Source organism: Amblyomma americanum, chromosome 1 (genome assembly GCF_052857255.1).
Source record: "Amblyomma americanum isolate KBUSLIRL-KWMA chromosome 1, ASM5285725v1, whole genome shotgun sequence".
Taxonomy (NCBI): Eukaryota; Metazoa; Arthropoda; class Arachnida; order Ixodida; family Ixodidae; genus Amblyomma; species Amblyomma americanum.
The window spans coordinates 179,898,326-179,923,681 of NC_135497.1; the positions used below are offsets into that span (position 1 = coordinate 179,898,326).

At 44.8% G+C, this 25,356-nt stretch overlaps 2 protein-coding genes across 5 annotated transcripts in view; one reads left to right on the forward strand and one right to left on the reverse strand.

The window, feature by feature from the left end:
- Positions 1-574: 574 nt before the first annotated feature.
- Positions 575-15,448, reverse strand: LOC144114273 (peptidyl-prolyl cis-trans isomerase B-like). Its single transcript, XM_077647891.1, has 4 exons — positions 15,278-15,448; positions 3,941-4,148; positions 3,655-3,774; positions 575-2,272 (listed from the first exon to the last, which is right to left on the reverse strand). Exons 1-4 carry the CDS (start codon positions 15,335-15,337, stop codon positions 2,070-2,072), a joined length of 591 nt encoding a protein of 196 aa, XP_077504017.1. The 5' UTR covers positions 15,338-15,448; the 3' UTR covers positions 575-2,069.
- A 259-nt stretch (positions 15,449-15,707) lies between these two features.
- The window catches only part of LOC144114274 (solute carrier family 35 member C2), a 49,553-nt gene continuing 39,904 nt past the window's right edge, over positions 15,708-25,356 (forward strand). For 3 of the 4 annotated variants that reach the window (XM_077647893.1, XM_077647892.1, XM_077647894.1), the window contains exons 1-2: positions 15,729-16,216; positions 24,810-25,024. In XM_077647893.1, coding sequence (XP_077504019.1) covers positions 15,989-16,216; positions 24,810-25,024 — 443 coding nt within the window. In that variant the 5' untranslated portion in view covers positions 15,729-15,988. Of the gene's footprint in view, positions 16,217-24,809; positions 25,025-25,356 lie in introns of all 4 variants that reach the window. The other variant, XM_077647896.1, reaches the window with a different exon arrangement.

Below are 25,356 nucleotides of genomic sequence, written 5' to 3' on the forward strand. Positions count from 1 at the left end.
GCCTGCGAAGCCGCAGCAGCCAGACGCACGAGTATGGTGCTACTCTTGCGTTTGAGCGTTAAACGCCGACCAGTTCGGCTTTGATCGGTGGGTCTGCGGCATATTCTCAAAGAAGTCGCGTCTTCCAATGATAGCTGTAAGCTTAACCGCCTGTCATAAATATCGAACCGCAGCGAAGCGCGGTTAGGCGACCAGTTAGCGCTGAAATTCATGGCATCCTTGACGGGCTCCTGGTAATTTTTAGATACGTTTGTTTTCTATCTAGTTCACCTGCATCCATTATTTGTAAAAGAAGCTTTCGTCAGGAGTAACCTAAAAAACACTTACGTCAAAGCAGAGCGGCATGTAACCAACCCTTAATTTTTGCGTTGCACCTATAGGCAACAACGCTGTTGTCGACGCGAAACTGACGTTACCTGCATCATAAATGCTATAAAAAAATTAAGACTAGAGAGAATGGAAAACCCACGAAAGTTCATTCAAGCTGCTCTAGTCTAAAAAGAAAAAACTTACCTTTGCAACTCTGAAACACGACCACAATGGGCGAGAAGAAAGAAAAACGCTGAAAAGCAAATACTTTCAACTACTTTATTCAAAATACCGAAAATAGAGTATTGCATAGAAAGGTTTGTAAGATTACATATAAAAAGGAAAAATTTGGCAGGTTTTGGCGAGTGTAAACAGTGATGCGAAGACGCTTTGATCGATGCTCTGCTACGCGTACCCCTTTGTTCGTGACATTCTGGAACGAGTATTTGTACAGGACAAAGACGATATAAAAATAACGACAGAAAACGCAAACAACAAAAACTTTAGGTTTGACACTGTACATCTCCACGTTAAGCTCAAAACTTACAATGCGAATGAGTCGTAAAATAATTTACTCGAACGCGTTTACGTTCAGGCGCACATGGAGTGTTTGTTCGCTCAGCAGTTGGTCCTGCGAAAAATGTCAATGTGAAAACGTCACAGACGTGAAACGCACGGGCAGCGGTGCTCGATAAAGAGACTTCGGTAGGCCAGCACGGCATCACCTGCACCCTACACAAAATTACCCTGTCCCGAAAGACCAGCACACAGCTGCCACAGCGTAGCTTACGCTAGACGCTCAGCGTGCCGAACAGGTCACGCAGTTGGAAGTGAACTGAACACGAAATGTTGACCTCAAATTTTCAGCAGCCATTTCGACAACACCCTTGTACTTTGTGGGACCAGTTATATGGATAAACCAGGTTCTCATACGGATAAACCTCCCTTTGATGTATCCTTCTCTTCGCGGACGCTGGTTTCAATAAGGTCCAGATAAACAACCGGTTAGCAACTGCAGCGGTACTTCGCTAATCGTGATATAGAACGTGGGAGGCGTCCTCTGCTGAGGTTGCAGTAGCTTGCAGTAAACCGCGCCGAGGTGTGGATTACGGAGTTTAACGTCCCAAAGCTACTCAGGCTATGAGGGACAACGTAGTGGAAGGCTCCTGATAATTTCGACACCCTGGGGTTCTTTATCGTGCACTGACATCGCACAGTACACGGACCTCTAGAATTTCGCCTCCATAGAAATGCAACCGCCGTGGCCGGGATCGAACCCGCGTTTGTCGGGTCAGCAGCCGAGCACCATAACCACTCAGCCACCGCGACGACTAAAACCGCGCCGAGAGGAAAATGGGCTCTACTGCTTGTGGCACGCAAAATTTCTAAACGCCGCAGAGAACTTTAGCGATTGCACAAAACCGCTTTTTTTTTTTCACTCAAAGGGGCAAAGAATTTAAAAGCGGCCGCTGCCACCGGGTTCAGTCTCCGTAACGCCGAGTTACTAACCGGTGGCGTTTCGTCTGCGAATAAACTAGCAATTTATCTTGATGCAAAAAAAAGAAAATTACGATGTGGGTGCTGTGGCCACGAAAATATTGCACAAGAAAGACAGAAACGAGCTGAACATTGAGCCCACAGCTTCGCGGCGGTGGCGAGTATCATAGACGCGAGAAGATAGCCCGCTTTCCTCCGGCGTCGTTAAGAGCTCAGAGGGGCAGGCGGCGAAGCGAGGAGCGGCGGCGCGCATGGCCGACCGCTCAGATGGGCACCAGGGTGTCGACCGAGGAGCGCTTGATGAGCACCTGCTCGACAGGTGCGTCCGAGCGGGTGGTCTCGGTGTTCTCCACCTTGCGCACCACGTCCAGGCCGTCGATGACCTTGCCGAAGACCACGTGGTGGCCGTCCAGCCACGGGGTCGCCTCGGTTGTGATGAAGAACTGCGCGCCGTTCGTGTTCTTGCCTGCCATGCGGAGAGAACGAAGGGCAAAGCTTGGTCAGCCAAATGGGCAGGCCTGCCGCGGCAGAGGCGAGTCTCCCCGCAGTGTGTGCGTATCGAGGCTCACCATGTTCGTGACTACGGCAACGATGGCGGAAAAGGGGAAAACATGAAAAAGCAACTTTACGCCCTACCACAGAAGCCAAGGGGAACTCTAAGAGGGCAGCGTCAAGTACAGAACTCTCGGCATACTTGTGCCAAGACCTCAGTACGGGTCCGCATGTGCGTATGGAGGTTTATTAAAAAAAAACAACCTAAAAGCGAAAATGGAGAGGCGGGGAAAGAGCGAGGGGAATTGCGATCAACAAAAACTGCCGCATTCACTTTGGGTATACGAGAAGTTCAGTGCGAAAATATATTCACAATACATACACTATCATAAGCGACCTACTACTCATTGTTCACACGCGGTGGTTCACCGCTACGGAGCAGTTGGCGTGGTAGTCGCGAGTTATCATCCGCTGAGGGAAAAGTTTAAAATGTTCCGATTTTTCAGATCGTGCTCAAATCACGGGAAGATTGCGCAGAAAAAATACCCACTGTCCAGGATGATTAATTACGCAATTTCTGCCGGGACCTCATGTGTCCACACCGTGACTCGACACCGTCTTCTGGGTTTCAATCATACTTATTTTGATTCATTCGTCATAACAAGCAGTTACGTAAATAAATAAGCGAATTTAGGAATTTTAAAACGCTCGTGCTCAAAAAAATAAGCGAAAACACCCACCAGAGCCACACTGTCGTGAAACGCGGAGGCGTCCATCTAAAATAAACTTCCTGCGTTCCTTTCGCTTGCCACGCGTGAGACGATTAAAAGCAAAATTTTCTTCAGACTTCAGCGCATTTTTAATACAGTATCCACATTTGCGGGCACAGCACCGTGCATACAAGAATTTGATAGCGCTCGGTCGCGTCTACACACGTGTACGCAGCACGTGAAGGGGGGTTTATAAGGCGTTCTACAATTCAGTGCGACGAAGAGAAATTTCAAATCCCGGGAATTCCAGCCCAACCCAATGCCACTAAAACTCGAGAACGGTCTCACAGACTCCGGCTTCTAGCGTGCGCTTAATGAACGTGACAGGTGCCGCGGGCTGACCGGCAGCCCCCCTATGGTCTTACTTTTGAGGCGTACAAATCCAGGCAGGTTCAAATGACTCCTCTGTCAAATGGTATTTCAACGGAGGTTTGCAACTAAAAACAGTCAAGTTTTAACTCAACAGCAAACTCGATGCCGGTTTTGACTAGCACCTCGAAAGAAACTATCCATATGGGCAGGAGCTGGCAACAGAAAAAAAGAGAAGCGGATACATTAAGCCCCCAGAGGCTGGCTCGGAGCTCACCGGCATTAGCCATGCTGAGCGTGCCAGGACCGTCGTGGGTGAGAGCGAAAGTTTCGTCGTCGAAGTACCGGCCGTAGATGCTGATAGATCCGCGGCCTTCCAGTTTCTGCACGTCACCGCCTGCACACCAAAAGAACGCGTCCTTTTCAAAAGCTCGAACAGTGAGGCTGCTTATGCTGGGACTTATTTCCTCAGCGTTTTCTTTCTTTTTTCTTCCGCAACATTCTAGTACAGAAAAAGATTAATTGCAGCAACGTGAACACACCAACGTGAGGCGAGCACATACCCTGAATCATGAAGCCCTTGATGACCCTGTGGAACATGGTGCCTTCGTACTTGAGACCCTGGTGGCCCTCTCCGGCGAAAGCGACGAAATTGCGGACGGTCTTGGGTGCCACCTTCCCGTACAGGCCGATCACAACGCGACCGGCATCCTTGTCTCCGATGGTGATGTCAAAGTTGACTTTGTGGGTGATAGTCTTGTCCGGGTCAGCCTGGTTACGAACCAAAATAACGTTAATAATCACGGTGACGAGTACACTTTCTCAACGCTTGGCGTATATACATACATGAACCATAAACAGTCGCCACTGCAGCCCTCTGCTCGTCTTTGCGCGACTTTTATGTCTGCGGATCTAAAAAATTCTACCCAGAAACGCGACGCCAAAGGTCACTAAGCTGCTGTAGTCTTCCATTTACCATACAGCTCCCGAAACTGGCCTAACGGAACACAGCTGCAGGATGATGTCCGTTCATCGTTCAGCCTCAACTTGTGTGTGATCTGAGAAATGTGTAACTGCGTCAGGTACTACAGAGTTGTTTCAGAGTCCAGGCAAACATCCCATATACGCCATGGTGAAGTTCAAGTGCCCCTTATGCAGCTGGTAATGATGAGAGCTGCGTGTAGATTTCGCGCGTCCCTTACATGTAACGATGACCGATGCACAAGTTTGTTAGCCGACGGCCGATGGACCCGAGAAACGTGGCGACCTTGAGCCGAGAAGATAAACGAGTATTGCCAAAACAGAGCTGCGACAGCCAGCAGCCTTTCCTGCAGATGGAATATTTTCCTCCAAGGCAGCGGTGCGTCGGCATGTCTCCCTTGCGCACACCGCTAGGCACTGCCGGGGCAAAATAATCACGAATGCGCAAGACGTAGCGGTGGAGCGTCATACGCTCAAACACGCGGGTACGCCGCAACCACGCGGCCCGTCCGTACTCACAGTGGCTGCGCGGTTGCGGCTGTTCGCATTCGCAAACCGTGGCTGCATGCAGTCTGGTTTGGCATGCATGCAGCCGCACATTGTGGCCTGCCATTCAGCACATTAAAAAGAGATGGGTAGAACCATGACCTCAAAACGTAATTCCAGAAAGAGTGCATCATTTTCTCTTGCAACGCTTCCAAGAATAATTGCCACATTTTGTTTACCGATAAACGGCCGCGTTTCGACGTAGGCGAAATGCAAAAAGGCGCCCGTGTGCTGTGCGATGTCAGTGCACGTTAAATGTCTCCAGGTGGCCGAAATTATTCCAGAGCCCTACACTAAGGCACCTCTTTCTTCCTTTCTTCTTTGACTCCCTCCTTTGTCCCTTCCCTTACGCCGCGGTTCAGGTGTCCGCCGATATGCGAGGCAGATACTGCGCCATTTCCTTTTCCCCAAAACCAATTATTATTATTATTATTATTATTATTATTATTATTATTATTATTATTATTATTATTATTATTATAAAAACTCGCCGTGGGCGGCACTGATATGAGATTGTCGGGAGCAGAGGCGTAGGCCTGGTCTGTACGAGCCTACAGGGTAACTCTAGCGAAGGTTTCAAAATATTGGAAACATCTTACACGATTGAAACTGAACAACTAGAGTGGACAGTCACGTCATAAATTTTATTTCATTATAACTTGAGGCTCAACGTTACAACTCCTTCAACTACCAAAGATACGCGAAAAGCGTAAATTAGCAATCTGTCAATTTTTCTTAAATGTGCATTTTCATCTCGAATGGAGTGCTGCATCGTGGATGGCATTTTGTCTGCATTGAACGAAGTGTGCGAAGCCTGAGACGCACTTGATTGCTGCTAATAATTAGACACAATGAAGAAACCGCCAAAGAATTCGACGAAGCTTTTTGCGAACATGGAGCTTCAGCTTCAAGGCTGGTTTAACGAAAGCACCGAGGGCAGTAACCCCTACAGCCTGAACCAGAAGATGACGAAACGTGAAACATACACAAGCTTCACAACCACGTTCCTTTCATTGTCATATTTCCGCTTGCGCTCCAACTGTCCAAAGTTTCGCCACAATTCCTTCGTATACATGAGCATCTTTTCAAGTTCCCTGGGCGTCTAACTGTAATAGTTAAAAAATTAATTATTGAAAATTAGTCCACTACCTTACTAGTTAAAATGATCCACCGTATTTAAGGTGTCCGCCAAGCCCAGTGCCATGCCGCAAAAGCCATATTTTTACCTCGAAAAGCCTAATTCTGAAAATCAATTAAAGTTTTTCCTGTAACACACGGTAAACTGCTGGACTAAAATTACCAGGTGTTAAAGACCTTCCACGAAAATTTTAAAAGAAAATCGACGAGAAAAGTTTTTTCTTCAGTTGCAAATCATAGTTAGGAACGTTCTGCAACTCCGGAAGATTACAACACGCTACAGAAAAAAAAAAAAAACTTTTTACCCGTCTATAGTCGGACACAACTTAAGTCTGCGGTGAAGCTCCGCCCACATTAAGGACCGCCACACAGATTTCATCCATAACAAAGAATAATTCGTTGTTACAGCTTTTTCTCGTTAACTAAACTAAAAGCTACATAATGACAAGATATTATGAGCTCAAAAATTTCGATGCCCCTGGCTTGTTTAACAAGACCAAAGTTAAAAGGCTAGTTTTGTTTACTGCAATTGAGATTGGTCACCGGAGTAATACGGGACGCTGCGCACAACGACTCATTGTTACCCAGTGCTGGTTTTTAAAGTTGTATCCAACTATAGAAGTACGATTTTTTCTTAACTGTAGTAGAAAGGGCAGATGAATATTAAGAAAAATTTAAGGTCATGTTTTTAACAAAGCAGCACAATGGCACAAGGCCAAAGAAGAGAGGCCGAAGAAAGAGCAGGAAGGATGAAACACAGCACTGACAACTGTTCATTTAACCTTAAAACTACAGTGCCAACTAGACTAACGGGTAACTCTTCTAAAGTACATTGAGAAAAAAGCTTCAGCCTCAAGTTTTACTTCATGTCGTCTCATTACCTTCCTAGAAAGTATACCCCTTATGTAAAGCGTACCTTTTTGAACAATATTAGCGATTTTTTCGCTGCAAAATACCAAGAGCCAGAACAATTTTACGTGCTTCTTCAAGCAGAAAAGTTTGCATATAATTGCATATAATGCAGCTCGAGGCTGCGCCGTACTAAGTTAAGTTACTGAGTTGCGCAAGGATCTGGTTTCTTTTTCGATTAGATCTTTTTCACGAGCCGTTAAACCCCTCAGTACCGCAGCGCATGTCAAACAGATTCCCTGCAGAGCTATATCCCCCCCCCCCCCCCCACACACACACACACAACCTCTTTTTTTTTTCGATCTCCAGACTGTTCCAAGGAGCCTAGCCGCCTTGCTCGCCTGGCGAGTATCACATTTACGCTGATGCCAGCACCCCGCGGTACAGTTATCAGAAGCCAGCCGGAGCATCGCTCGGAACCCGATGCGCTTCAAGATAATCGCGAAGGGCGGGGGGTGTCCTTAGAATGGCAGGATTTGGAAAAAGTACGCCTACGCACGCAGGCCCATGAATTCACGCACGAAGTGCATGCAACCCTGAAAAAAATTAGTCGTAGAGTAAAGCGCAACAAACAAAAAAGATGTAAAGAATAGTTGAAAGACGCGGTGCTGAACCAGCTACAGTTATTCACCTCAGCTTATATCCCTTCAAATTTATACGCAAGCAACTAACACATTCTGGCCTTAGAGGTAAAGGCTGCAGTGGCTTCTAACACGCGCGCTAGAGGATGCGCGTCTGGAACATATTGGAAAGCTGAACTTTTTCCTTTCAAACGCGCCCTAAAGCACACCAGAGAAACGACAGAACAAGACGTTGCGGCCCATCGCCTCTACGTTCACTCAAATCACGGCTGCATTTTTCATGGCGCGTCCTTTATCTTTTGCACGAAACAGTATGACCAACCACGCAACCAAGGCTTAGTTTTAATTTAGGTGCGCTCTAAATAACAAGACATGTAAGACGCATTCACTCCTTACGGCTGCGTTCAAGAGCTTTCATTCGTTTGTAGACAATAAAACACAGAAACGAATAACCCACGGCGACTAGTGACGCTGGCTTCGAGTGTGCTTGCACAGGGCCAAGCAGCCTATGGGGAACCTGCGCTGCCAAGGTGGCACTGCAATTGTTCCATTCGGTGACTCAAAACTGCTTTTGTCAGCCGCTTGGGCCGCTGCAAACGCGAGAGCACGTTCTGCGCGACTAGATACCCGCGTTTGGCTGACGGCATGCATTGCCTAGCTTCTCTCGGCGTAGCCCAGACAGCTGACGCACAGCACGTGCGCCTTCGACAGAGCGCGGAGGCTCACGCCAATAAGCGCCTGAAGGTGGCGCGGAAAAGTACTAAGCGTACTACCCAAAACTGCTAGCTCTTCTCGCTAGGCAGTGTGTTATGGCGCTGCAATCGGCATCGCAAACTTCAGCGCAAGTTGCCCCTGCTCGATAAGCCAACGAATCTAAGTCGAGACAAGAGGAAGGCTTCTAGGGCAATGTGTATTACGCGAAGCACACCCGCTAATAAGTTATGTGGCAGCAGGGCTTGATGCCCTAAAGCTGTACGCGGGCTGCAATAACAGACGCCGCCGTGGAAGACTACGCATTTAATTTTCAACACCCGAGGTTCTTTAACGTCCAAAGACATCGCATTTCGCCCCATACAAGTGCGATCGGCGCAGCCAGGATCCGATCCAATGACAACGCCAAAGCCAGAGCGCTACCGTGCCTCTTTATTATTATTGTTATTAGCTGCAACGCTGCGGTGGGCCCGGCCATCACGGTAGTTTTATACGAACGCCACGCGCGGCGCAAAAATCCTGATTTATAACCTGCGAAATGCAATCGGCCCCACTGAGGGCGCTTTTCATAATGTATGGACTAGTGGCGTTAAACTAAATTTTCCGGAAGCAAGTGCAAGCAAAAGGACTAAGTTTAAGTAAAAAGTGCCAGTAAAAGGACTAAAAATAAAGAATAATAGCTTCAAAAAATTCCCACCAATCTCAGCGAATCTCTAATAAACTCCACTAAACTAAGAAAAAGAAACAGTCTGCCAGCTTCAAATCATCACCTTCAAAAGTCTTGGAAGTCGGAAATTCACGCATGCCTTTAAAAAAGAAGGATTATATTGTTTGGTGGGGCACTGAACATCGATACACAGTAAGAAGAGGGCAGAACTCAGGCTCTGGGTCGGCTTTTGAGCAGCGAAACGTAATACTGTTATTGCTTTGTTTCGGTCACGCATTATTGGGCAGTTCCCTATGTCTTTTTTTTTTCTAACCGTAAGAAAAAATGCAGTACCAGACCCTAAGCGCTTCAGTCACCACTGTGAAAGGAGCAAGGCAGTTCTGTGCAGCGCAGCCACATCATACACTCACCTTCGATCCATCGCCTCATGCTTACATACCCAGCCATGAAGAGAGTCCCAAGAGTGCTACTGGTCAATTGGTAATAAGTTTCCAAATGAAAATTTGGCGCCAAGTATGCAGTTTATGGCCGGCACTGTCCAAAAAGTTACAGCCAACGCTGCTGCAGAACACCATTACTGACTATTATTGCACGAGCAATGGAAAAAGCTATGAGCTTAATATATATACAGGGTGTCCCAGATAACTTTAGCCAAGGTTTAAAACAATGCCTCGGCACTCTAAGACGCGCCACCAAATGCATGTTCCTGGCTATTCTATGGAGCAACTCACACTAGTTTTTGTGTTGTGCTTAATTGAAAATTAGTCGAGAAAGTTAACCAGCTTCGCAAGCAATGAAGAGAGGCGAAAAAGTCCAATGAGAAAGCTGTAGAGCGGTCCGTGAAACGTCCAACTGAACAGTAACTTTCCATATATTACGTATCGACTTTTTTCTCACTTTCTGCAGATGCCCGCGAAATACAAAAATACCACGTGACATGTCCACTAACGCGCTGCGATTGCAGTGCTCTCGAACGTTCCGAGTAGGAACGAACAGATCATTTAGCCTGGTGTGCTGCTGCTTAAAAGGTGACAGGGCTGCGACGCGGGCGCTGGCTGTGCGATTTACGCGAGCTCGGGGAACCTGCGCTGCCAAGGTGGAACTGCATGCAACTGTTCCATTCGGTGACTCAAAACCGCTTTTGTCAGCCGCTTGGGACGCTGCAAACGCGAGAACACATTCTGCGCGATTAGATACCCGCGTTTGGCTGACAGCATTCATTGCCTAGCTTCTCTCGACGTAGTCCAGATAGCTGACGCACGGCACGTACGCCTTCGACAGAGCGCGGAGGCTCACGCCAATAAGCGCCTCAAGGTGGCGCGGAAAAGTACTAAGCGTACTACCCAAAACTGCTTGCTCTTCTCGCTAGACAGTGTGTTATGGCGCTGCAATCGGCACCGCAAACTTAAGCGCAAGTTCCCCATAAGGACTATCTGCTTGTCGCTATCAAGCACCACAAGGGCAGTATACCGCTGGCCTATATCGCACAGCCTGCTGCTGCATCGCTGCCCTGTCACCTTTTAAGGGGCAGCATGCACATCGGGCTAAATTATCTGTTCGTTCCTACACGGAACGTTTGAGAGCACTGCAATCGCGGCGCGCAAGCGAGCATGTCACGTGGTATTTTTTTTGGTATTTCGCGGGCATCTGCAATGAGCGAAAAAAAGCCGATACGTAATTGATAAAAAGTCAGAAACTGTTCATTTGGACGTTTCGCGGACCGCTCAACCAACTTTCTCATTGGACTTTTTTGCCTATCTTCGTTTCTTGCGAAGTTTGTTAATCTCGACTAATTATGCAATTAAGCACAATACAAATATAGTGCGAGTTGCTCCATAGAATAGCCAGTAACATGCATTTGGTCGCGTCGACTTAGAGTGCCTCGGCGTATTTTAAAACCTTGGCTAAAGTATATATATATATATATATATATATATATATATATATATATATATATATATATATATATATATATATATATATATATATATATATATATATATATATATATATATACATACAAGGTAATGGAGAGAGAGAGTAAACTTTATTGTTCCAATTGAGAGGTTTGGTTGCGTGCCCGGAGACTGCCGATGGCTTCCAGGCTGAGCGTGGTTGGCGCCCCTAGTCCAAGGCACCACTGTCCCTGGCCATCCGGCATGCGTGGCTCACTAGGTCCCTTTGGACCTTAAGCTGGCTGCTGGTTAGCCGGTCCTCCCACTGCTCTGCATTTGGGTCTTTGTTACCTCGGAAAGCTACATTGTGTGTACATTCCCATGTGATGTGATATAACGTGGGGGTTTCCCCGCACCACGGACATGTAATGGAACTCAGGGGCTCGTTTGACAAACTTCTGAAGGGAGCCAACCATAGAGTTTCTTACTATTAAATAGAGGGAAAGCTGGCGGCGCTGCACCTGTACCTCCATGGGCGCGCAAAGCATCATGGGGCGATGAGCTACTTGGTGCGGAACAGTAGGTTTTTTTCAGGAACACTGAGTGGCGTTACTGAGATGTCCCATTCCGTATCCACGGCGCGCTCCGCGCGCAGACGACTTCGGGGTAAAGTAGTGTGCAAAAGCCATAGTAGCGAAAACGCAACAGCAGACGACGCCAATAGAAGGTTTTTGTTTACCGAAATGCTCTGGAAAAACCTTTTAAAATGTTGAATCGACATTTTTTTGAAAAACACATTTCTTTTTAAAAGTGCGCTTGTTAAGCACGAAATATTGGCTTTTGTGGTCTGCAATGCTTGGCCAATAGGAGAGCAAGCCATCGCTTATTTTGAGCAAACTTTGCATTTACATGCTTTCCTGCTCGTTTGTTACAATTTGTAGACAGGATATTGAATGATAGGACATTCTTCATTATCGAACGTTTGTTTTTTCATTATTTTTTGGCCAAAAGTTGTAGCTCTGCAGTCGGTAGCTCTCCGCCCCATGATGCTTAGAGCGCCCATGGTGGTACAGGTGGTCTCGAGGAAGCTCCATGCAAACTTCCATAGGCGGGGCGCCAGCTTTCCCTCTAGTTAACAGTAAGAAACTCTATGGAGCCAACAGTCACCGAAACCAAAGTGCATAGGGGAATGTTTAATTTTTTTTATGTGTAGTACTGATCAGTGGGATAATAATACTTAGATTAATCTATCACTTAAAGAATTACTTATAAAGCAGCAGAAAAAACAACCATGCAGCCGGTGGAATCCGAACCCACGACCTCCGAATATCGCGTCCGGTGCTCTACCAACTGAGCTACGGCGACGGCTGTCCTCACTACGGACGAGGGTGGCGCTGGTGAACACTCTCAAGGTTCGCTTACAACCAATAAACATAAATACCCACGAGAGCAGCAGATTGGACAGCCGTCGCCGTAGCTCAGTTGGTAGAGCCCCGGAAGCGATATTCGGAAGTCGTGGGTTCGGATCCTCCCGGCGGCATGGTTGTTTTTTCTGCTGCTTTCTAAGTAATTTTCTTTAAGCGATTGATTAATCTAAGTATTATTATCCCGCTGATCAGTACTACACATTAAAAAAATGCAACATTCCCCTATGCACCTTGGTTTCAGTGACTGTTGGCTCCCTTCATTATATATATATATATATATATATATATATATATATATATATATATATATATATATATATATATATATATATATATATATATATATACCAAAAGTGATTTCTGGCAGCTGATTTGGTCAATATAATATAAAATCACCAAAAATTAAAGAAACATAACATGATTTAATTCACGACGTTTCGGCTGGAGGACCAGCCTTTTTCGAGTATGGCTGGTCCTCCAGCCGAAACGCCGTGAATTAAATCCTGTTATGTTTCTTCAATTTTGGTGATTTTATAATATATATATATATATATATATATATATATATATATATATATATATATATATATATATATATATATATACGCTTCGTTAAAGGAAACATTTTTATTTAACTCGATTTTTCGATCGGGGGACCGATCTTTCTCAAGAGTCGATTAGTCTGCGAATCGCCACATAAAGCCCATGTTTTTGTATTTTTTTATTTTTATTTATTTATTTATAAATACTGCGGTCTCTTACCAACAAGACCATCGCAGGTGGGTACATAATTTGTGTAACACCAAAGGACAAAAAAAAGGAAATACAGCAGACAAGGCGTCACAGCAACGAAATTAGTACATCACACTGTACTGTATCTTTTCACAACCTCAGAATATATATACTGCAGTCATAGATGTTGGCACGTGGAGTGGAAATTTCCAGAAAACGTTCCTTGAAGCGTTAACGGCAGCCACTGAAGAAAACAGTTTGCGAGAGCATCACATGCTTGACTGCTCTCCCATCTCAAGATCGGTCCTCCGATCGAAACGTCGAGTCAAATAAAAACGTTTCTTTTGACGAAGCGTATACTTCGCTATATACTCTTTTAAGCAGTCATCGAGCACGTCATATATATATATATATATATATATATATATATATATATATATATATATATATATATATATATATATATATATATATATATATATATATATATATATATATATATTATAATTTGAAAGTTAACATTTAGAACGCAGCTTTGACATTTCGTGTTTAGTTCGGACATTAAACCAAGGTTTGATCAGGCACAAACGTTAAGCGTTACAAGATGGCCTTGGTGTACGGACATTTTTGAAACAGCGCGCAGGACGGAATACGACAGCTCTCGGCGCTCGTGGTGCCTGCCTCCCCTACCTCGTCATTGGTACTGTTTTAAGTATGACCGTTGTGAGTTAATTTTTAACATAATGCTCCAATCAAACGTACTGCTTGCTGCAGCTTACGCAACATTTATACAACACGCATTACTCTATTCCAGTGCGCTACCTCGGCATCACCTTTTCCAGAACTACCATGGCAATACAAACGACAAAAGATTTTTGTGCAGTTTTGTTACGACTATACGGTAAGAAAAAGGAGGTCTAGTTGGATTCATGCAGATTTGCCTCTTCTAACCACAACGTCGTGGGTGGCTAATTAGTGCCGCTGCTCTTACCACAGCGACAGGACCACTGCAGCATCTAATTGAGGCGAAGGAGAAGATTGTCGTCTATGAAGCTAGTTTGGTGTGGTCCATGAACATGGATCAACTATGCCCATTGCAAGGTAAGTACATTGTGGTCCCTCAAATTTGGACGTATAAGCAGTGTAACAAAGGTCACACACTAAGAAAGGAACGAATATTTACTAAAGCCCGATGGTGACCGCTGCCCCACGGAATACAAAGAGAGGAAAAGGAAGAACGGAAGGGCGGCGGGACACTGCGTAACTCTATCCCGTCTTCCCGCGCCCTGCATGCGGACGGCGCGCCACGTATGCGGATGCCAGACCCGTGGCCATAGCGGGTCTCAGCGTGCGGCCTCCCCGGAGAGGGTGGCCATTAGAGTCGCCGGCAGGGGAGGGTTACCGCGGGGTGAGGCAACGGGTGGGGGCTAGGGAGGCGGCGGGCCACGCGGCCTCCGGCTGCGGGTCCGCCCCCGCTGGCGTTTCCATCCTCGGAGCGGCTGCATTTGGCCTTGGGCTCGCTCTCTCCGGCGGTGAAAAAGGAGCCGACGCGCAAGGCTCGACAACGTGGCGGTATAACACTGCTTGAAATGGCCACACAGACGACGGGGAGACGGCCACGGGCCGCGCCCTTTGCTGAGGCGGCCGTTCTCTGCGGCCGGAAGCCACATCTTGACGAAATTACTGGATGAGACGCGACCAGAAAAAGGATGTTTCGCGGCTTCCCACCGGCAATTTGCTGCTCTTCGTGCGGCAGCCGAGGCTGCACTTCACGCGAGATGCACGCGCATTCATTGATCATGTGCGCCTGTCGTTACCTCGCGAGTATGCACAAGAAACGGATGTGCCGTGACTGCGCGTACGCAACATACAAAGCTGTACAAACGAGCATAATTTGACAAGCAGGCAGGCGCAAGAGAGCTCGGGTAATTTGGGACGATTGAGACGTCCCGTCCTCTGTCCTCGAAACCTAGGAGATCATTTGCAAAAACCGGTTCGACGATCCGGAGCGAGCCGATTGTATAACGGATAAGGCCTACAAAGAGACCTTTGCTGCCCTGCTTCCGATTTAATATTTGTATGTGCATGCGGGCGGGCGTGTATACATTCTTCTCAAAAAAAAAAAAAATGTTGCTTGGTCTACAGAGAATAAGCAACTATACTTGCAAGAACAGCAGCAGTAACAGTAAGCAGTAAGAAATAAACTATCTGGATATCCCTTTTCTTGCAAAGTAGGAGAGTAACAAATCGAGAACACTTGTCTAAACTCCTCGGCACTTCCAGTGCAAACAAGCAAGATGAAAGCAATACTCACACACAGGACGCTTCCGAGCAATGTCGTCAGCAATACAATGAAGCAAATGACTTTAGACATGACTTTTTGAAGTTTTGGCACTGTCGAAAAACCTTCTACGCGTTAATGAGCCACAAAACTACACACGTCAGCCCAGTCCCGTTGTCTGCCCCACAAGTCGAGACGAGGAGCAGACGCTCAACCAGACGCTATGGCGATGATGGCAACCGCGATGAAATGACCGATTATAATTTTTACCTATCACTTGTTGCTTCAAAAATAGTTATCTTACTGCTTTATATATTTGTTAAAAAGAAATAAAAATCATGAGAGTTAAAAATAAAACATATTTTTGTAAAAGTTTGACTAACTCTTGTTGAAGCAACTGCGCACTGCTTTTGGCCAATAAAAGCAATAAGCAGGCAACGTTGTCCTTAATTTTTTTTTTTGCGCACTTTTGCTAATAACAAAAAGAAAGTTATGCCACGGCCAGCCGTGCGCGTTGGCCGAAAGTGAGGGTCTTTGATTTTTGACGCCGTCCGTGTTTTTGAAACGGAATCGGTCCTGTGGTTATCTCGCATTGCAGTGGGAAGGAACGACCGCGTCGCTGTAGGGACTAAACTGGACTCATGTCGCGCGTGTGCGGCACACTGCTGTCAAGTTCGCGCCTTCGCGTCTCACGTCCGTGGGGTCAGCGCGTAGGGACCGAAGAGGCAGTGTCATCCACGTGAGATGTCAGCGTCAGCTTGCAATGTGGAGTCCAACGACGGAGCCAAGCGTTACGGCTGTTTTGGCAGCTACCAACGCCTGCATAGTGCCGCGAACCATTCCTTGCAACCCGCCAGGTATAGGATGCACGCACTGCGCTATTCTGCAATCGCCTTGCGGACAGTCGGCTTCGTGTTGCTCTACTACTGCTTTTCCATCGGAATAACCTTCTACCAGAAATGGTTTATCAAGGTAATTAATTGCTTCCTGTCACCTGATGCATACAGCAAATTCTCTAGTCGCTAGTTCAGTTTGATGATCATGTGAGGTTTAGCTTGCTGGTGCGCAGTAACAGCTGATGCTTTTCCCCTTCAGATTTTCCAGGCAGACTTGATTAATTAATCTTCATTTCCAGATTTTGTACGTGGTATTCGTACAGCGAAATTTAATAAATGTTTCTTGTGGCCAAAACACGAAGGGAACGTTGTGTGGCTCAGTTGGTTATGAACACCTGTTTGCTGCTTACTAAAGTTGTTTGTGCGAATCGTGCGATGGCACTGATTGCCTTTTGCGCTGGGTCAAGGGTCAAAAACAGAGTTTATGCCAATGCAGGAATCAGTTGGAGAAGGTTACGGAAGAATTTGAAATTGTTTCAACTGAGTGCGTGATCGGGAAATAACCGACTTCGGTCGCTGGCTGCTGGAGTGCCCTGGCGGCGGCACTGCGGTGAGGTTAGCTGTCGTGGCACTAAAGTGGCAATACACGTCTCTTGCTAACTCTTAACGAATCCAGATTGTTGCCAATCCTTGGAGCTTTTAATAAAAAAAAAACGTCAGCTGTGGGCGGATAACCTAGCTTCGTTACATTGAACGCAGTGAATCGCAAAGCATAATTGCTTTGCAGTTTGCTGCGTGAATTTGTTTCACTATCACTGTGTGGCATCCTTTGTTCCTGTAGTGTTTTCGCCCATTTGATATTAGGTATATAGCGTGAAAATAAAAAAAAAACAAGTTATCCTGTTTAGCTGAAACCATGCTTTTAGTAATGAGATTGTATGCTGCTGTCTATTATATTTCAGCCATATGGCTAGAAAAGTAGACTGAATAATTTCTTCCGTTCTTCTGCTTTGGACAACTTCAGAGCAAATGAGTTTTATTTCTGTATTTAAAGCCAGGTACCCTTTGAAGAACTTCTGTATATTTCAGATATCACTAAGTCCTTGTGGCATAATTTGCTAAATCTACATGAAATCTTTGCACATCTCTTTTCATGTGAGGGCAATGCACTGTGTAGTAGTAGTACTGCGACATTCCTGTGCCCATTCCTTGTGTTTGATGGCTTCTGCTGCACTAAATTGCGCAATTAAAATTCACGGTTAACCTACCCAGTGCAGTTGTTTGTTTTCTTATTTGCCGTTCAACGTCTGAAATATCAATCAAATTTCGAGCCCAAATAATGAAATGGCACCTTGCATATCATTTCAAGCTTTGCTAAAATGTTTGTCATATTCTCACAAAATATCTAATTTTGTCATGCATGCATCCCGATTTCACACTTGAGAACATTTAAGCTGCTATCCTCAGATCATATGGCAAATGGGGTTTCATGTCAGTGGTTGCCATGGCAGCTGTGGCTGCAGAGCTATTTCGAGCCTAATGTCTGTACTTTGGTTTATTATGGTGGCAGACCCACTGTGATATGAAAGAAGTTGTCTTTGCTGTATTTTAGTCCGATACAACTCAAGCCTGCAGTGAAGGTCAGGTCACATACAGGAGTGCCAAACAGAATTCCTCCGTGGCAAAAAGTAGACCGGTAGTTTAAGTTTTTCTTGTTACCTAAACAGTAAGCTATAATCACAAGGCAAAATTATGAGCTCAAGAATTTTGATGCCCCTGGCTTGTTTATACAGCCAAACATTAAAAAGTGATTGGCCAGCGGTGTAATACATGACACTGTGAACCATGGCCCACTGTTACTGCTGTTTTTTTTCCAGTTGTATCCTACTATAGTATTGTGCCATACAGCAAAGGTACCTCTCTCTGCAAGGTGCAGATCAAATTCATTATTCCTAGCTATGAAGTGGGCTTTGGAATTATTTTTTATTATGACAGTAGGACTTCAAACCAAGAAGCGAGCTAAATGAAATATGCATTATAGTAAGATACGGCTTTAAAAAACAGCATCTGGTAATAATGGGCTCACGGTCCCACACCATGCTGTATTACTTTGCTGACCAGTCGCAGCAGTAAGTGCATTTTTTTTTTTTACTATACCAGAAAAGCAAAGGCATAAAAATTCTTGAGCTTATAATTTCATCTTGTGATTAGCTTCTTCTTTGGGTAATAGAAAAAGCTTTAAAGGAATACTGAATAAAAAACCACAAATATTGAAAAAGTACCACGTTTTCATTCGTAAGCTATAAATACCCATGTATGCAGTCATCACTGCGGTTATTTTTGAGTGGATGGCTGTATTTTTTTTGTCTCGGGAGCAGCCGCCGGGCCGCACTCAGTGCGCTCCTGGCTAAAGGACAACGGACATGATGTCAAGCCTACCCTCCCCATCTCGTGCCGTGCTTACAAGCATTCATGCTGAACCTTGCATGAACGTGCGGTTACTCTGGAAGATTAAGCAGTGCTTTAAGTGTGATATTGTAAGTGAAAGGTAGATATAAATGCGGTTTCTGCAAGTCAGGCAAAGCATCGCAGGCTTGCTCCTGCCCAGAAAAAGACAGCGCAAATTCCTTTGCCGAGCATGAGATGACACTACCGGTGACTGCCGGTACTGTTTCTGCAAAATGTTGCTTTTTTGGTTTGCCATCGCTGCAGACGATGGGGATTTCTGAAAAATCCTTTCACCCAAAGTATACAACCACGAGATGCAGGCAGAGAACCCTGAAGCGTGGACATAAGGAAGCCAAACGAAATTGACTGTGCAACGAAGCAATAGCATTTCAGACGCGTCCACTCTCTTGTGGTTCGTGCTGGCGATAGCTTGCAACGGGTAGGGTTGTTGTCACAATCTGTTTCTGGAGCTTTCTTAGGAGGCTGCTAGGTGCGGCAATTTGAGGAATATTGATTAAAATAATTACTTTCCGCTCGTTTATGTTTCAAAGGAGTGTTGGTTTGGTGACAGTGCTACAGCTATCATTTGGACCAGAAATCATGGCGACAAATTTTTGTTCCCTATCCCTTTAACAACGAACTACTTTTTCGACGCAGAGGAATTGTGTGTGGTGGTCCTGAATGTAGGCAGAGCTAAGTTGTATCTGACTAAATGCCTAATAATACTAATTTGTTAGTAAAATTTCCCAGATGCATTTTCATGAACACATTTTTTTCTAAACTTCTAGTGAGCGCATTCAAAGCTAAGGCATTTAAAGGAGTATACACACCTAACTTTTGGGTACGTGTTTTCTTGTTTGTAATGATGCGCAAGGCATTATTATCCATGGATTACCATGTGGAATTTTCTTACGATCGCTGGATAATTTATAATCCAATTTCTTTCTTGTGCTGTTTCGGTTTCAGTTTCAACAGCTGAACGAGGACTGTGACATCAAAGTGTCGTTATAGGTCACATGAGGCATGAAAGAACAGCAATGTAATTGCTGCTTCTACAATCATTGTCATTCCAGCACTTGAGGAAGGCTGGCTTCAGCACTGTAGTGAATTAAAACGCTGAAGCAACGATTATATTTACATTGTTTCATGTCTCACGTGATATATAACTACACTTTGACGTTATAGCCATCTTTCAGCTGTTGAAACCGAAACAGCAGGACAGAAAAATTTGCTTATATATTATTTATTGATTGTAGGCAAATACCACATGGTGATTCATGCATAGTAGTGTCTTCCGAATCATTGTAGAGAAGAAAACATGCCACCAAAATTAGGTGTCGGCACTCATTTAATTCTTCAGCCTATTATGAATTTTAATTTTTGTGGCTTTAGTTAACACCACGAAGAAAAATATGCTTGCATTAAACAGAAACAGTACCCTGTTTTCACTTTATACTGAGATGGCCTAACCACTCTTTAGAGTTGTTTCCACAGGCGGTTTTTAACGCAGAATGCATTTAAAGCCTGTTCCCCACAATTTTTTTTGTCAGCAGGTTTTGAGCGAAAATCTCTGAAATTGCAAAAGTGTCCACAGCTTCCACCTTCAGCTGTTGCCCATGTGGGCCGAGCTGTGAAGGATGGACTGGGGAGGAGGTGCATCTTTCAAATGTGCCACAATTTGTAATGGGATCCAGGTCAGCTTGGGAGCAGGTAGGTGCAGTCATGGGGCAGTGTGCTAATGGTAATTAAAACGAGTTGATAATAGCAAAATTGTGCACTTTGAGCCTCTTTAGACCAACATTCATCTATTAGTTCAAATGATGAGTGCTCATTAACGGGGTCCTCCATTATGCATGGTGACATGGGAACTTACGAGGGGAGTAGTCCTTGAAATATTGTGCAGCAGATAGATGAATTAATGGATGAATATTTTTTACACTGGAGGGTAAGACATCTGCAGTGAGGCATTGCACCCTTGCCGGAGGGTCCACAGTGCCTCTGTGGGTAGAGGAAAGGGGTTAAAAAAGCCTCCAGAAAGAGAGGGTCCACTGCTGTACAAATGCGTCTGCACATGGTCTCCCATTATTATTTCTGCGAAGGTGAGCCTAGACATTTTGAAAACACGTGCAGGGAGGCAGAGTTCGATAGTGCAGGTTTGGGCGACTGATGTGTAGAAAGACCTCCAGATATGAATAGCCCAGGTCAAAAATGGTTGACTGTGGTGACAAGTCTGTGCGAACGTAGGTTGGAGGCCACCAAAGCAAGTGCACCATAGAGAGGAGGCTAGGGGAAGTGTATATTTATATAGAGTATATATGTGTCTGGAGGTCTTGCTATCACAGGTACACAGGGTCCCAACCTACCTCTGCAGCAGCGTATTGTTTTTTCTATATACATAATGAGGCGCTGAGCTATCTAGCGAGTGTTGACCGTGTAGATGGCTCGGCACTGTATTGATTCCAGTGAGACGAAAGGCTGTGTGCTTTGCGGGGCCAAATCGAGCTGCAGTACTCTAGAATAGGCTAGGCGAACGTTGTAAAAGCTCATGGTGCGTCGGGTTTGCGCCTCTCAAAACTCAGATTATGAATGCCAGCAAGCATCTTGCTTTCAAAACAGTTACCTGAATGTTACTCTGGAAGGCGAGTTGTTGGTCAATAGCGACACTGAGCACGTAGGTTTGGGATGCGTGTTTGACCTCTTTTTCATGTAGGAATAAAGCTGGGAGGTTTAGAGGCTGGCTTGAAAAGGAGACATGATGTATGATGGTACTTTTGTCAGATATGAGGGGAGCCTGTTTTAAAGGGACGAGAAATAAATGCTATTGATGTCAGTCTGGAGGTTGATGTAATCCTATTGTGAGGTAGCTGGTTGGATAAGCGTAAGGTCATAATCATATAGAGGAGGAAAGTGGGATAACATTGATGAATGTGTGATGATTGATGAACGTTGATGAACGTTACCCTATGGTAGTCCATAATGCACAGGGCTGGTAGAGGAGCAGGCATTTTTGAACATTACTAATTGGCTTTCAAATTCAAATCATTCAATATTCAAGCATTAGCAAGCTGTGATCAAGCTGTCAGAAGCCTTCCTGATATCAGTTTGGACGCGTTTGCAAGGAATCCAATTGTCGAGGCCTGTGCTAAGCTAAGCATGTGAGTGATAGTAGCGAAGGCTGTTTTGAAGCTTTTGCCCGTACGAAAACCATACTCACGGGGACTGAAAATGTTGAGGTACTCATGATAGTAAAGTAAGTTCTTGTCTATGACGTGCTCCACTGTGCAACAACAACTAATGTTGTGGAGATAGGCTGGTAAGATGAGATGTTTGATTTGGGGACACGTAGCCTTTATGTCGTGGGGGTATTTGAAGGAATCTTTCAAATCCGAGGGACTGATACATGGGATAAGTAATTTTTGAAAAGGTGGGTTAGTATAGGGGCAAGCTATGAGCTGCATGCTTTTAGGAATGCGGGGTGAATCTTGTGTGGTGGAGGGCATCAGAAACGTCCTCGAGGTGAGTATCTATGGAATTGAGAGGTTTAGTTGATGTGACTGTAGCAGATGAGCTGGTGTGTCAGTAAGCGTTGGAATTTCTGGAAACAGATATGGCAGGTTCGTTTGGGGATATGGGGAAATGATGAGAGAATAATTCAGCAATTTTAGTTTGTTCAGTATGAGATGTACCTTTGTGTATGAGTACTGTTGTTGTTTCCAACGAGCAGATGACGAGCAAGGCATGTAGGCCAGAAGGGTTTGGGCTAGTGCACAGCTTTTTCTGCAGATAATTGTGGGTAGGCATTCTCTGATATATGAATAGCATGCTTTGCTTCTTTGCGAGCTTGATGGGCCTGGGCTAGATGAGAAGTATTTTGACTCTTGCTGGCCTTGTTGAAGAGGTGGTCTTTATGTTTAATTGGAGTCTGAATTTCCCTTATGATCTATGGAAGGTTGGCTCATTTTTGGTGTTATGGAGAGGCATGCAATCATGTTATATAGCAGACGTTGTCAAGCAGAAGTTTATACAAATAATCAGTGCACTGCTCATCAAGTGCAAGAGACCAAGGGGTAAGGTAAATGAGTTGACTGAGGTGAGGGTAGTCTGTATAAGCAAACTGTAACAGCCTCTGTTCACTTTGATCCCACTTCAGAGGCGCGCAATGAACTTTGGCTGCGAGGGTTGTCACATCCTGGGAGGATATGGCTGACGGTGCATTGCCATATTAAACGAAGTTTTTAGTCGGGGCGTAATCGAGAAAACTGGCATAGTCATTCTGAGATGTAGGGCGCAGTATCACAGAGTTTAATTAGTCCAGATGTTTCTAGCATGCCCAGAAGGACTTTATCAAGTAGTTTAGACGGAATGTGGGCGTAAGGGTCGAATCAGCTAATTGGGGCTATTGAAGTCTCCAAAGATAATTCAGTACTAGTGCAGCAAGACAGAATCAAACTGCGATTTTTGTTTAGTCACAAAGCATGGGCTCGTGTTCTAGAAGTGTTCATTAAGTGGACTTGTCCAGGTGGTCATGGCTTAAACTAGGCTTGTTCTTTTGCTCCAAAAAAACTGCAAATGCCACCACCACTGTCTCGGATCACGTTAGGTGCATACAAGCTCTCAGTGCCCCTAAATCAAACACAGTCACCTGCTCCTGCTTTCAAACGCATTAATATAAATCATAAGTATTTGTAGCACAAGTTTTTCATAGCACGGCATGTCTCCCTTTCCACACTCTCCTGTGTTAGCCGTGGCGGGAGAGCAAGCAGCAAAAAAAAAAAAGTAAACAACCGAGCTGGGCTGCCTGAGTGATGTTATCTTGGACGGAGTGTGGTGCCAGTCTATAATCTTTATTTTTTCTTGTTCGGTCCAGTGTATGAGTCGAGAGGGAAATTGTGGAAGCCATTTTCCATCGCTGATATCTCTGGTGCTACTCGTGCTAGATCAAAAAATTTTTGTGCGAGGATGATAGGCGATGCAATATCTATCAGTATTTCGGCTTTTTTATCCTGTGTGGACACTGTTTCAGTGCCCCTTTAAGGCTACTTAAGCGTCATGGGAATTTTTTCTTTGTAAAATGCTGTCATGTCCCCCCTTCCAGAATAAATTTCCTCTCTACACCAGTGATTAATATTCTAACTGAAATAAGAAAAAGTAAATGAACTTCGGCAAAATGTGTAATGTGGAAAACTTCTAACTAGCAGAAACGTAGCCTGGGGTGGGAGAAATTCATTGAGATGAAATTACGAAGTCTGCTGGGATAGGGTGGCTGGGAATTGAGCTGGAGAGGGCTAATTCGAGATCACTATTAGAGCCCTTTGTCCTGCAGTGGGCTTAACATGTTAGCTGATGATCGTAAAGAAGCTGCTACACGATATAATTTGTTTGTTCAGCAAAAGCATTGACCTTATGAGTTGTAGTTATATTAAAATCCATAAGAGAAATATGTTTGGCAGTGTGCATAGCGTTACTGGCATTGGCTTGCTTTCCATGGATCTAAAAGGGAAAGTGCAGTAACCTTTAATGACCCCCCCCTTTTTTTTACCGTAACAACACAAATGCTTGAGCTTTATTTACCATTTACATAAGAAATAGAACTGAATGCAGAACTGACACTTGAAAAGAGCAGTATGAGGAAGTTGTGGCAAGAAAAAAATTGTAATTAAATGAAAATCCTTCGTATAATTGCATACCTCTCCATAAAACAGTTTTATTTAATTCTCTAAATATCAAATATATTTTTATAACAGTGCCTTTGCTACTCATAGCAAATTCTTGTATAAGGTAAAAGGCTCTTAGTTTTGATCAAGGATTATCAGAAAGCTCAATGCCTTAATTAATAATTTTTTTTTGATAACATTCTCATGGATGTTGTTGCCATGGATACAACTTCATTGAGATTGCTTGATTTCAGTTTTCTAGCTGGAAGACTTGATGGTCTGAATTAATTTGGTGATTCATTATGGTGCTGATGTTATCTGGTTTGTGCAACACTAATAGCCCTTGTTTGCTTTTAACAAGGTTTTCTGTTCGTGCCTGTACTGCATTAAATTGCTTAAACTAGTTAAAGCTGTTAGCTAGCAGTGTTGGTATTGCACCTGTTATTGAATGTTTTGGCTCATGGGTTTACGTTTCCTGCTTTTGTTCTTTTGTTGTTTGGCCAAAACGTGTTATTGACAGTGACTGGCACCATGTGATAGTGGCTAGCACCAGCTCTGTTCCAGTGCTAAGTATTGTTACTTTGCAGTCTACGAATGTGCCATAACTCACTCCATCTTACTGTGCAGGAGTTCCGGTTCCCACTTACGGTGGTCATCTGCCACCTTGTGGTGAAGTTTGTGCTGTCAGGGCTGCTGCGATTGGTGTACCAGGTTTGCACTGGGAAGCCACGGATACTGCTTGGTTGGGCAGTCTACGTCAAGCAGCTAGCCATCACAGGAGTGGCTAGTGCTCTAGACATTGGCTTCTCAAACTGGAGCTTTGAGTTTATCACTGTGTCACTGTAAGTTTTGATGCTTGATCTATGGCTGTTGATGGTTGTACACATGGGAGGCAGCATTATTTCCAGAATTCAGTCAGTTACACTATCTGAACACCTTGTTCCTGGGCAAATATTCATTCATCTCTCAGTTCCTGCATGCTGCCTGTTTTTTTTTTCAATGATAGGAGCCCACATTCTTCTAGGGTAAATGTTATTGCCGTTGTTCTTTGTGGTAACTGAAAGCTGTCATGTTTACTGGCTGGCTGTGCGATCGTTAGCCGGGTTGGCCTGACCATATGGGGCCTTCCCAGCAGCTTATGTTGTTGGAGCGGTCATGTGCATTGGGTGGTGGG

What these genes read in the sequence shown, in the direction of transcription:
- LOC144114273 (XM_077647891.1), bottom strand. Translation starts at nt 15,337, where the DNA reads ATGTCTAAAGTCATTTGCTTCATTGTATTGCTGACGACATTGCTCGGA. An exon ending in CAAGGGCTTCATGATTCAGG is followed by an intron (nt 3,775 to 3,940) that starts GTATGTGCTCGC and finishes TTTGGTGTGCAG; the next exon opens with GCGGTGACGTGCAGAAACTG. An exon ending in GCTCAGCATGGCTAATGCCG is followed by an intron (nt 2,273 to 3,654) that starts GTGAGCTCCGAG and finishes TCCGCATGGCAG; the next exon opens with GCAAGAACACGAACGGCGCG.